Source organism: Gallinula chloropus (assembly GCF_964237585.1).
Source record: "Gallinula chloropus genome assembly, chromosome: 6".
In the NCBI taxonomy this organism is placed as follows: domain Eukaryota; kingdom Metazoa; phylum Chordata; class Aves; order Gruiformes; family Rallidae; genus Gallinula; species Gallinula chloropus.
Window position 1 is genome coordinate 25230401 of NC_140091.1, and position 13391 is coordinate 25243791.

At 51.4% G+C, this 13391-nt stretch overlaps 1 protein-coding gene across 1 annotated transcript in view; it reads right to left on the reverse strand.

The window, feature by feature from the left end:
- Positions 1–2836: 2836 nt before the first annotated feature.
- The window catches only part of RXRG (retinoid X receptor gamma), a gene marked incomplete at its 5' end in the record, with an annotated part of 37920 nt that continues 27365 nt past the window's right edge, over positions 2837–13391 (reverse strand). Inside the window, 8 exons of the mRNA XM_084266110.1 lie at positions 2837–3278; positions 4117–4222; positions 4436–4527; positions 5258–5390; positions 5999–6128; positions 6986–7146; positions 10368–10547; positions 11230–11374. Of these exons, the coding sequence (XP_084122236.1) occupies positions 3131–3278; positions 4117–4222; positions 4436–4527; positions 5258–5390; positions 5999–6128; positions 6986–7146; positions 10368–10547; positions 11230–11374 (1095 nt within the window). The 3' untranslated portion in view covers positions 2837–3130. The remainder of the gene's footprint in view (positions 3279–4116; positions 4223–4435; positions 4528–5257; positions 5391–5998; positions 6129–6985; positions 7147–10367; positions 10548–11229; positions 11375–13391) is intronic.

The window sequence follows — 13391 nt, forward strand, 5'->3', positions numbered from 1 at the left end:
TCAGGTCCTTGACAATTTCAGACAGAGAACAGTTGCTCAATGATTTCTTTCCTCTGCATAGGACAGCTGTCTACTAACAACACTTTAAGACAAGCAAGCTGCACTCTGGGACCCACGTTCTTGCTGCCCGACCAGGGACAGACAGGGTGGGGGAGTATGTGTTAAGAAGATGATCAAGCACACAAAGTTTTCCAAAAAAACTCCAACCCCACACTAATCATCTGGAGAAAGAGGAGAAGCCCTGCTCAAAGTGCAACCTGGAGATCTTGTGGCCCAGAACCCAGCCACCACCATTCCAGGGACTCAAGGCAGACTGCTAAGAATTAGGGTGTGTGGGAAACGCAGACAGCCCCTTTGAGACTTCCTGCCCCAGCCTTGGTTATCACATCCCACCTCTTCCAACTTCAAAAAGTGGCTGGTAGCGTTGCAGACAGCAGCTCACTCAGCATCCAGACAAGCCGAGGTCAACCGCTCACTGGGTTCAGTGCACGCTGCTTGCACCGACTGCAGTGGGCACGTGTGGGGCCAGCTGGGGTAGGTGCTGGGTCTCATGCTCCTGGGCACTTTATTTTTCATGTTGCCCATGTGTTGAGCTTTATTTTTCTGTTTTGCCCATGTGTTGAGCTGGTCAGCTGCTGTGGAGCATCAGGGACTCCAACTTCCTCTTCAGACTCAACTCACAGAATCACTAGGTTGGAAAAGACTTTTAAGATCATCGAGTTCAACTTTTCCTGTCCTCTACTAATCCAGATCTCTAAGTACCTCATCTACCCGTCTGTTAAATACACCCAGGGTCGGTGACTCAACCCCCTCCCTCGGCAGCCTGTTCCACATCCCAACAACTCTTTCAGTGAAGAACTTTTTCCTAACATCTGATCTGAACCTGCCCTGGTGCAGCTTAAGGCCATTCCCCCTTGTCCTATCACCTGTCAACCTGTAATGAAGCCACTGAGAGGCATCATGCTCCTATCAGAGAGCGTGGAGCATGGCCCAAACCACTTTCAGAGGTCTTGGCTAACAATAAACTCTAACCTTGTGCCTCTGTGTAAACACTTATGGTCACAGCTGCAACAACTGTGTGCTGAGAACAGCCCGTGAGCTCCCAAAAGAGACTTGGTGTGGGTGACTGGTTTGGAAGCATCCTGCCCTTTTTGGCTGGCTCAGCCTGCTGTGCTGCAGCAGCTCAACACAGACCCAAGGCACACTCCAAGTCACCACTGAGCGCTGCAGGGCTCCAAAACAGCACTTGGACACCATCTTAGCAAAAGGTCTGCAGCACGCACGAGGACCTTCAGGTTTTCCTCTAGATACTTCAACAAGAAGGATTGATTCCACACAGCAGCATCGCCTTCTGCAGCCTTTCTCCTGCTAAGTCTGTAACCCCAACCAACCTCCTTGAATTAAACCGTCAAACTTGGGAGCAGGGAGATAAAGAGACACACAAGGCTTTACAACTGGAAAGAGAAACCCCACTCAGTGAGCTGGGGACCAGATCTTAGAAGCCCACACCTCTTGGAAGGGCTGTAGCAGCCCAAGATGGAGGTAACCCCTTGCTGCTTCTGCCCAGCAGCATGGTGTAGGTACCATCCCAGCACAGCCCCCACACAGCAGCATCTCAAAGTATGACGAAGGTTGCCCAGGGAGCAGGTTGAACAGTTTCTGTCTTAAAAGGGAAACATTAAATGGAAAATCAACTTTTAAATTCCACAGTTTTTCAACTAAAAATGCTTGTCACACCCTTTGAAATTTGAGGTTTTTCCTGTATCATAAAAGACTTTCCATAATTTTGGATTGACGTTTCTCCTGCTTTTTTCTTCTTCCCACCAACCCTCCCCCCCGCCCAGTTCTCTTTTCCACAATGAGATACTGCAGAATTAATCATGTCCCTGGATGGGAGTTTAAAATTAAAAAGAAAAAAGGAGTTTCATTTTTATCCTCCTTCTCTGTTGTCACTCCTCCTTCTCCCCCCAAAACTTCCCCCGTCGCCGAGCGGCAGCGCTGCAATCTGTCAGGCAGACAGACGAAGCGCGGCTGCGTCTCACCGCACTGGCTGCTGAGGGGGTCGGAGGGGGCAGATCACTTAACACTACACCTGTTTTATGAATAATAACGCAGGCGGTTGTGCCGGGATCCTGGGAGGACGTTTTCCCACCAGGATAAGCCCCATGTATCGAACAAATTCATGTCTTTAACTCGTTTGGCTCTGGCGAGCTGGGTTGCGATGGGGAGCTCCAGCAACGCCGCGGGAGCAGGGGAAAGACCAGGCAGACCTTCAAGGCAGGCGTGGTTGGAGCGCCTTGTGCTTCCCCTCTCTGCAAGGTTCCCTTAGGGAGGCGTGAGATTATAGATTTGGGGTGGAAGAGCTTGTTCCCAGAGCAAGAATAATGAGGGGGAAAGAGTTTGAGAAGAGGATCCATGAAGCTTCAGAAAAATTGAAGTTATTCCTGAGCACCCCAAAATCCTCGCCCTGGACCAAAATTTAGCACTTTGGCTCTTCCCTTAGTGGCTAGATTAGCTCAGAAGGAAAAAAAAAAGCAGCAACATATTAAAAAAAAAAATAAATCACTTATCTAATTGCTTCAAATAGTCCACAAGTTTCTGTTTAAGATGGTAGCATGAAAAGTTCCAGTTCAAAGCAGCAAGCTTCTCCAGGTTTTTCCTTAGGAGCAAGAAGCAGCAATACCTGCTGTGCCTTGGCCAGAGGACCATGCCCATCAGCACACGCAGTGATATCCTGAGTGATGCTCTTGCCCTGAATTTGGCTGCCCCAGAGTCTGGGGAAGGTCCCTCAGCCCCATCCCAAGCCAGAACCATGAGCTCAAGCTGCAGTCAGTGCCCCTCTCATACATTATTTTATTTGTTTTGTTGGCTTTTATTGAGAGTGAAAAAATAATTTAAAGCAATTATCTGTACAGGGTGGGGAAACAAGGGTGGTTAGCTGGCTGGAGGATCTGCAGCCTCCCCACAGCCAGGCAGGGTTAGAGGGGGGTGATTTACAGCTGTACAAAACCACAACAATCCCACCAAGGAGGAGTGGAGGGTACAGGACATGTCCTGAGCTCACAGGCCCAGAGCAGAGGGGTGGGAGGCTGTGCAGGGGCCAGGATCTGGCCAGGGTGGAGCCAGACCCTCAAGTGACTTGCAGAGGTGTCTCCAGCATCTCCATGAGGAAGGTGTCAATGGGGGTGTCCCCAATCAGCTTGAAGAAGAAGAGGTGCTCCAGACACTTCAGCCCAATGGAGCGCAGTGCTGGGAGGCGCAGGAGGAGTTTGGCAAACCTGGAAGAGAACAGAGGCATGCAGGAGGCACTGGCCACTCTCTCACACTTGTTTTCAAGCCTGCTCAGGAGAGCAGAGCCCAAAATCCTCTCCAAAAATGCTTTGGAGAGCTCTGTGTCTTAGATTCTCCTATGCTTTCAAAATAAGCATCTCTTTCCACATGTGTGGAAGGAATGATATCTATTTTCAAAAGAGAATTTTGCATTTTTATAAATTTATATATATGTATATAATTTTTTTTTAAAGTACATCAGATACTGGTTCGAGTCTTGGAGAGAATCTGAATGTGACTTACACCTCCATGGTGCCCTTGAAATCCTTCTTGAAAGAGCCTGCAAAAAACCCCTGACCCCCCGAGAGGGTGTGCGACTCACCCCACCCCGCCCCCCGCCCCAGCAGTGCCTCTGCCAGCCGCTGACTCCTGTTTCGAGGCGCAGCTGCAAGGGGGTGCAGCAGGCAGACTGCCTCCCCCTCCCCACATCCCACTTGCAACGCTCTGCGGTGACACCCGGAGCCAAAAATAGGAGAAGATGCTGTTTGGATGCGTCACCCTGACTGGCGGCGATGGGGAAGGCTTCGGCTGCTGGCGGTTTGAGAGCTTGGCCAGCAGAGGGTAGGATTGGCTTGGAAAGCAGGAAAACTGCATCTTGCCAGCACCCTAAAGGCTCTGATCCAGAATTAGGGCGCTGAGGACAGGCCAGCCGGCTCGGGCAGTTTTGGCTGATGTCCTGCCCTTGTTTCGCCCCAGAGGATGCAGCCCAGCGTGGCTCTGGCAGAGCTAGAGCAGAGACCCCTGCCTCAGTTTCCCCTTTCCAGGGTGGGAATTGGGGAAACTCACCGCCCTGGTTGCTCCGGGTATTTCTGCTTCGTGTAGGCTTCCAGCGTGGCATAGACCTTCTCCCGCAGCGATTCCACTTCTGAGGGGCTGGACAAACCCTTGGCATCTGGATGAGGGAGAGGTTACTGATAGGGAAGGAATCACTGCAGGAGAGACCCTTCTGCGCCAGCATGACCATGAGCACGGGCAGGAGAGGACTCGGGCTCTCTAACCATATACCCAGGGACTGGGACAAATCCATCCGCAGTCCCGATGCTCACTGCCACAGACCCCTGGCTCTGTACCTGTCACCTGGGCCTGCCCCAGGCCTTGGACCTACCTGGGTTGAAGAGGACAATGGCTCGCAGGCACCCCAGCTCCGACTTATCCATCTGCATGTCTTTCATTTTAGATACCAGCTCTGTCAAAACCCTACATGTGGGGGACACAGGTGGGAAGATGATCAGAGACAGGTAGGGACAGCAAGGCAGAAGGCTGAAAAGCATCTGGGACAGGTACTAGGAACACCCCCAATTCCCCTCTGCAGGAAGAGGCAGCTTTTGAAGGACAGCCACACCGCACGCTGCTCTTCTATGTGCGCACCAGCAGCATTCCCAGACCCCAGCATCAAATTCACTCCCGCTCCCACCTTGCTCAGCACATGCTCTCCACGCCCTGCTCAGACTGGGAGGAACAATCTGCATTCACTTGGGAAACCACAGGATTTTTCCCCTCTGCATTTGGCTGTGTGAAACACAGCACCACCCATAATCGTGCCAGTTGTGTAAGTGGGACGGCAGTGCCCTGCCAGGCGTGTGCCATCGGTATATGAGCGTGTTGGGGCTTAAGGCTTTGCCAGCTGATCGGTATTAGCTCTTGATCCAGTTAGGGCAAATTCTTAGAAGGCAGATAAGCATCCCTCCCCCTGCACACCCGCTCAAGGATCTGCTTCTGCTGCTGCAAACCCCTTTCCAAGGTGCTTTCATCCCATTCTTGATTTTTAAGCCAGTCAAGTGTCCCCTGTCTCATTCTAAGCTAGTTCTGCCCCAAATCACCACGGGTTTGCTCTAGCTCTCACTAATGATATGTTTCCCTTCCCAAGGGGAGAGATGGAGGCAGTTGGGCCACTGCTGATGGGCAATGACAGAAACAGGCCACATACCTGTCAAATATGGAGCCCACACCAGCACTGTGAGCACTGCTGCGGTGCACGTGCAAGCCCGTGGCCAGAAGGATGCCATCTTGCACCGACACGGAGCGATGGGAGAAAGAGGCAATGAGCAGCTCGTTCCAGCCTGCAGAAGGAAGTGTGTGGGATAAGAGGCAGTTCAGAAAACAATAAATCAGTTCCATGGAGAGTAGGAGAGCTGGTTTCTCCCTGCTGGCTTCAGCTCACAGAAGAGATGGGACCCCTGGTATCAACTGCACGCCCTTGCCAACACTGCAAGGTGTGGGCAAACCCTGACCAGCAGCAATGAAGGGGCAGAAAACAACCTCAAAGTGCCAAAAACCCACCAAAAAATAATAATTAAAAAGGAGATGCCATGGTTTTTGTCCTAAAGCCCACACTCCTTGCATCAGCAAACCCTTGACATCATTTTGCACATTACATGCTGATCTAAGTTCTGCGGTTATGAGAACTGCATTAATTCATTTTCCCCCATCCCTCCTATGTCTGCATGAAAATGGCAACAAGCAGCAGATTCCACCACCCCATCCACAGCCTCTGCCAACTGCTCATCCCAGCTCAGGACAGGTTGTTTGCGCTGCACCAGCAAGGATGGATGAGCTCCAGATTTCCTATCCCCCACCCAGCCTGGCTGGCAGCACACAGAGCCCAGGAAAGGGATAGAAGTGTGGTACCAGAAACAGCCCTAAAGGCCACACACGTAGGGGACATTACCTGCCCGGAGGAGAATAACTTGGTCCTCCAGTGTCAGGTCAGAGAAGTGGGGGATTCGCTTGGCCCACTCAACCAGTGTGAAGAGCTGCTTGTCAGCCGCATGGCATATGTTGGTGACAGGATCGTTTGTCTGATCAAGAGCAATATGAAAAGGAAAAGAGCAGAGAAAAATGGGAGTTTGTCAATGTAAAGTCTTGGATAATGTCTGTCTGCACCGCACACACCATCGGATCAAGTTAACGAGACTCAGAGCCACAAGTACAACGATCAAATTGCCAATAACCTCAGCAGTGTGCTGTTGGGAAGAGATTTATTGCCACTATCCCCCCTACAACCAGCCCCATCAGTGGGTTACTAGACTTCTCTGTTTGCTTGCTCTTCTCTGCAAAGCAAGTCCCACAGGCAGGCTGCAGCCCTGCTCCCCAGCACATACCTAAAGCCACCAAGCAGCCCCTGAGCTGGCACGAGCAGCAGCTTTATCCAAACCAATAAAACCACACCAGTAAAGCTGCAGTTCACAGCTCCGTTCCAGTATTGGTCACTGGGGCAGACAAGCAGCAGAGTAAGGGCTATGCAACCAAGGACCAGCACAGGGCCCAGACTCTCCGGCACCTGGCTCTTGCCCTCCCTACTCACTGAAGCCAAAGGGATCTGGGAAAGAAGTGTGAGGAAAGTAACGCACCGGCTGGTTTCTAGATGCTGTTTGAACAGCTTTGAAATAAAAATTGTTGGTGATTTCTCCATCTCGGGAGATATTCAAGACCTGTCTGTGCAATATGAGCTGGGGAGCTGCTTTGGCAGGGGGATTGGACCCAATGATCTCTCAAGGTCCCTTCCAACCCCTATGATTCTGTGATTCTATGATTTGTAGGAGGCGCAAAGGAAAAACCCCTTGTGAAGAGGCACGTTGTTCACACGGGGTTTGTCAGTTCCAATTGCGCCCCACAGGCTCTCACCCCGAGCTGAAAGTGGCGTTAGTGCCCTTACTGAGCTCTCGCTGCTCGCGTCGCTGTACGCCTCCGTCTTGGGTTCGACTGCCAGCTCGGCTTCCAGGATCCTCTCCACGGGCATGTCCTCGCTGCCGCTGCTCGTGGACTCGGCCTCGTTGTCGCTCCGCTCCCGGCTCCTCTGCCTCTCCTCCTGCACCGCTGCAGGACAGAAAGGTGGCTCCTGACACCCACAGAACACTTACCTGCTCGCAGCGGGTCCCCTTTCCTCTGGGGGAGGGATGAAAAGCCCCCTCAGGACAGGGAGGACAGAAAATAAATGGACATTCCAGATGAACATCCATTAAACTGGCTGCCCCCCCTTTGCTCCCCAGTAATTCTGTACTTGCTGCAGACCGCTGGCCTCCAAAATGTGACAAGAAGTTGTGATTTCCAAGGTGTGAAGCTCCAGAACAGAGGAAAGGGGAGCTGATACCTCCAGGTGGCAGCCTGGACCCGTCTGTCTAGATGCTGGAGGAGGCAGGTGGGACCTAGCACCCTGACACTGAAGTCTGCCACTCTGATAGCGTGTCCCACAGGGACCAGAGCACCCAGCAGCAGGGCTAGATGGTGCCTCGCCCCCAGTTGGATACACATGCATTGCTTATCTCATTCCTCAGCAAAAGCTTACCCAGCCTGTCCCCAGCTCTGTTTGTCACCACTCCCCTACCACCTCTCTTCCCAAACCCTTTCCACCAAAAGATGATTCTTAGCACCTCTGAATGCCCCAACACCTTCACTCTCTCCTCCCATCTCTCTATATTTTCCAAAAACTGACAGAAGGAAGAGAATCACTAGGACTGTCTCTAGATCCCAGCTATCAACTGACACCTCCCTGTGTAGCCTCATGCAGCCCCCACACACCCAGGGTTGCTGGGTGTGTGGAAGACAGCTTGGTGTAGGACATGGCACACCAAGCCTCATGCTCAATAGAAGTCCTGGGTACACATTTTTTGTGGAAAAGTCCAAAAAGGGAGATAAGAAAATCTTGCTTAAAAAAAGGGTGACCAGCAGGTGTCATATCAAGTTTAGCTCATGGCCTGGGGAGGAATGTCCCAGAACTAGAGTCCTGCCAGCATCACTCCCCTGCCTGAGCACAGGGGACCCTTACCCCTGGGGACAGGTAAGCAGCTGGCCTGGTGTCCAAGAATGGCCTGTACTGAGCCACAGGCATACCTGAAACAAAAGGTTCACTGAGGAAAAAGCTGGCTGCAAAGCTGGCCCCTACCATGCAGACATTGGTGCTTCACTCTGCAGCAGCTTAACAGCCTCCTGGCCTGTTAGCTAAGTACCAAGCACTCCAGAGGAGTGGGGAAAATCACTGATGCCAAGGGGTAAGGAGTCCTTTAAGAGGAGGAGGGACCTGCACCAGGGGACACCAAGGAAGGGTCAGCTGACAGAGCCTGACCAAGACTCTGATCCCCAGTTTCTCAATTTGGTAAGTGTTGCTGGAAGCAGGGTGTGACAAGCTTTCAGGTCAGATACTTGGATTGGGAGGTGCCTTTTCCATGGGTCTTTAAAGCTCTGCTGTTTGCAGTGGTGTCAAGAAATAACCCCTTGCATCAGCCTTGCCTTAGCCTGGCTTACATTAGGGTGCTTTTGGGAGCAAGGCCAAGCCATGGGAGGTTCCTTGGCACTTTGCAAAGCTCAGAACTTCCTCGTGTTTCTTCCAGATGGGAGGATGTGGTCCCCAGCGCTGCCTAGATGCTGGGGAGTTGGCAGCCCCTGGCAACACTCAGGGAGACAGCTCAGTGGGGCATCCAGTCTGGTGCTAGTGAGGGAAGGCAACAGGGGATGCACATATGTGCCAGACAGCTGGGGGAAGCATTCGCCCTCTTCTGGTTAATGGACAGAAAGGAGCCAGGGAAGTGTTTCTAAAGTCATCAAAATCTTAGTGGAAGAAAGAACTGCCAAGGAAATACCAGTCCCATCACTCAGCCCCAATCTCATCCAGGATTCCTTGTCTGAGCTGCAATCTATCCCCCAGTTTCTGCCCACCCTACAGAGCCCCTGTGATTATTGCAGCCAACCCCCCCCAGGATGCACCAACATCCCAGGGTTTAAATTTTCACGCCTCACAAAGGGAAGTCGCCTTGACACCCTGGTCCTCCAAACCACTTTGCACCCAGCTGGAAGGGAGAGCTGTGCCCAGGATTAGGTTTCTGATTCACACTTGGCATTTTGCAGTCCCCCGCTGCCCTAAAGGCAGGAGAGCACTGCTGCTGCTGATGTTGTTACCAGGAACAGAAAAAGGCTCAGCCTCTGCCCAGTGTTACAGCTGCTTCCCCAGGCTCTGCCCTGCACAGTCTGAGCTCCATGCAGGGAATGGCTTGCATGATCTGCAGGGGAGCACCACAGCCTCCAAAGGGGACAGCTACACTTCCCACTAGCCTTCAATCATGGAGGCTGCACAGTTATTTTATCTCAGGAGAAAAAAGCAGCTTAAATGCTGTGCTGGTTCTCACTACCTGACCTTGTGCCTGTCAGTGACGTTTGGGAGAGACAATGTGCAGCTCAGTGGTCCCTGCACCACCGAGGAGGAAGCAGCTAGTAGACGGACAAACACCCATTCCACTGGGTTTCCCTTCCCTTGCAGCAAAGACTCACTCAGTGGTGGCTTTTATGAAGACCTTTGCACCCTGAAGAGCTGTGTGGGAGAGAGGTAGGGCAGCAGGACCTGCCACAGACACGTGTCACCCTCAGCAGCTCCTGAAGGCTTCCTTCAAGTCAGCATAAAATCTCTCTAAATCCAATTGCCTCAGGTTAGATCCTTCCTCCAGACCAGTACTGGTCCTGGGCCAGCAACAGAGTCCTGCAGTGTATGAGGAGTATGGGAAGAGGCTGCATGAACCACAGTACAGGATGCGAGCTGTACCAGAGCTCATCTCCAAGGGTGATGTTAAGAGTGGACAGGACAGGGAATGGCAAAATAAAAGACAGAAATGAATTGTTCATTCTTTTTGTCCAGTGCAAGAATGAGGCAGTAGCAAAAGAAGACAGTAAGCTGCAAACAAAAAAGGGGGTTGCTCCTCACACAGGAGACAAGGAGGCTGCAGGACTCCTCACAGTCCCAGCAGAGGTTTAGGGGTCACAGGGATCCAGGCCATTGAGGGTCACTAACTTAAGGCAAGCTTGGGTCAAAATCAGTTAGCAGGCTCAACAGTCACCAGTATGCATGTTTAGGTAGGATGGGAAGAAAACTTAATGTGATGGCTTCCCCATCAGCCTCATTTCTTTACAAAATGAAGTAAAAAGTGCCCTGAAGCCACCAGTGTGGGTTTTTGGAGTGTTCCAGCATCAGAGGGCCACCAAGAGCCAGACTGACTCTAATGAGCATAATGAAAGTTTCTATGAGCCCACTCCTTCCACCAGGCTGCACATACCTTCCCTCTTCATCCCCATCGCCAGGCACTTCTGATAGCGGCAGTACTGGCAGCGGTTGCGTTGGCGCTTGTCTATGAGGCAGTCCTTATTGTCGCGGCAGGTGTAGATCAGGTCCTTCCGGATGGTCCTCTTGAAGAAGCCTTTGCAGCCCTCACAGCTGTACACCCCGTAGTGCTTCCCTGGGGAGGGAAGGAGAGGCCATCAATGGGCAGGCAGCCATCTGCCCTTCCCTCCAGCAGGGAAAAGCTCCAGCCAACCCCAAAGTTGAAAAAAATTGGCTGCAGGGTATCACCTTGGCAGGCCTGACTTGGCTTTAAGGCTCTTCACAGTGATAGTGACCCGCAGCAGCCTAACTACAGGACTGCCACTTTCCTACGATAAGGAGGCACTGTGTCCCAAGAGAAGGATGTGGAACTACATCTCAGCTGCAGTGTAAGAGCAGAAAAGCCACAGGTAGTAAACAGGGCACACTGATATGGAGGGGCTCTGCAAGGCACGTCCAGGCTGCAGGTCATGGGGGTAGGACAGAAAACCCAGGTGCAGCCAAAGCCCAGTAAAATAGGAATACTGAGGTTTTGATATGCTTACCTTTGATAAACGGGAACAAAACATGAAATGAGGTTATTGACATAAGGGAGAGGAGTGTGGCTGTTAGATTTGCTCTCTTTTGGGCACAACACAACACATCTGCAAAACACGCAGCTTGCCTGTGGCTAAGCCAGACCCAGCTATGAAGCCTGCAGTGCCAGGATGGCCACAGCATGCCTCTGCAGTGGAGCTCCCTCTTGCACGAGCCTTGCTTCAGAGCATCGGGGGAGTTTTCACTCCACAAAGCTCTCCCCAAGAAGGAAAACCTCCTACCTGAGGACCTGTCCCCACAGATGGCACAGATGTGTTTGGCTAAGGATCCTGGGCTCGTAGACGGGTAATTCATGTTCCCGATGCCTGGAAGACCTGGCAAGGGCTTGATGTCCTCTGAGCTGCTGACATTGTTTAGGATGTTGAGCTGCAGAAGCCACAAGACAGGTTAGAGGGCTGACATACCTCGATGAAACCACCCCCAAAAATCAAGCTGATCCCTCCCTTGCTGCTCCTGCTGGGCTCGTCCCACAAGCTTATCCGCAGCAACTTCATGGGGCTGCCACAGGCAGACAGACATCCTCGGGTGAATCCAGCTGGAGGGGGCTTTAAGCAGATGCTTGGTAGCAGATATTGCTTCTCACCCTTCCCTGATTCTACAGCCAAAGCCAGGACTAAGCAGAGCTGGAAAAGGGCAGGCAGCAATCCTCAGCTGCTCAGTTACAGCCTCCAAGCGACAAGGCTAGTGGATTCCTGCCTGCTTCATTAGAGGATGCTGAGCACTGGCTCCTTATGGCCTCAAGCACTAACAGCTTAGTAAGGAAGAGCTTTGCAGCCACGTCATCTGTGCCAATTAAACCTGCACTACTGCATGGCTGGGGAAGCTGTAATACCTTTTAAGTAAAAATATTTTTAAAAAATATGTTAAGTATGTTAGCTTCCCTGCCTTGTGATATGCAAATCTGATTAAACACACAAAAGCACAGCCACCTTGGTCACTCCCTGTGGGACTCAGGTTCCCCCACACTATCACAGGCTGGAGAACAGAGCAGATTTGGGGTTGCCAGATTAAAAAAAGAAAAAGGGACACACACACACACAGACACACAGGCTGAGCATCTAAAACCAGCTACAGCGAGATGCAAGCAAACAGCCCCCAGTCAAGATCTGGAGGAGCTGCTCCTGGCTGCTCCAAGCTAAAGGTTACAAACTGACATCGATTAGAGACCAAAGCCTGATGCTGCCCAGGGCTTCCTTTTATTGCTATTTGCTTTCCAGGTGCTGTCAGCAGGGCAGTGAGGATTAAGGGCCATTAAGCACATCTGGGCTGGACACTGCCTCTATAAGGCCGCTATCAAATCACCGTTCCCACTGCCGTGCATCGAGGGCTGCAGATGGTTTCTTCTTCACTGAGCTTGTTTCTGACAATTTATCAGCTGAAGTTCTCCCCAGTAAGGGGGCAGAAGCAGAGATGGAAAACGGGGCTTGGAATGAAAATTCAGCCACAGCCTTCACTGCAGTCTCTGTAACACCTAAACCACCCAGATTTCATGCTGGCTGTTCCAAGTTCTCCATTTGCTCCAGGAAATTGCCCATTTCCCATAAAATAGTATTATTTCCACTGGGAATTTCAGCAAAGATCAAGAAGGGCTCATCCCATTGGGATTTTTTGACCTGTCACTAGAAATAACAAGATGAAAAGAAGCCTGCTTTCACCTTCCCTCACTACAGTCCCTTCATTTCCAAGGCTTCAAAGGTCTGATGATACTGAAAATACAAATTATTCAGCAAAAAACTGTACATTAGGAGCCAGGTTGGTTTACCCCACTGGAAAATAAAAACATACAGGGAAAAATTGCCCAGAGGAACAGAGGTTTGCCCTCCCCAGCACAGACGTAGCCCAGGTGCTGGGCAGCTGCAGAAATCTGAACTTGGCACAAGGAAAGCAAAAATCAACCTCTTCCCCCCAACAAGTGTCCAGTCACTTTCTTTTTTACCCTGAAAACTTCTTTTTGGCATTATGCTGAGCCAGAAGAAACTTTTCATGGTTTAAAAATGTTACTCAGAGCACAGGTACCACCTTTTATTTCTCTCTCTCTGCACTTTGAGACAATAACAGGGCAGTTTTAGCCATCAGTGTCCTCAGAGCTTGGCTCCTGCAGGTTAAGTGCAATCATGTATGATATCTGGGACAACTGCTTGAACCCAAATCCATTAGCTGCCTCCTTGCCAAATCCCCAAGGCCCAGCTGTCTCCTTGCATTAGAGGAAACACAAATGAAACCCTCTCCTTGGAACCGGGAACTTGGCACAGTGCCTGGATTGGGGAAACCACTTCCCAGAGCATCCTCAGCCCCAAAGGAAAAGGCTTCCATGCACTCGACGCTGCCACCAGCTCCACCACTGTGAAGTACCTGCCCTTGATGCCACGGGCACAAACATTGA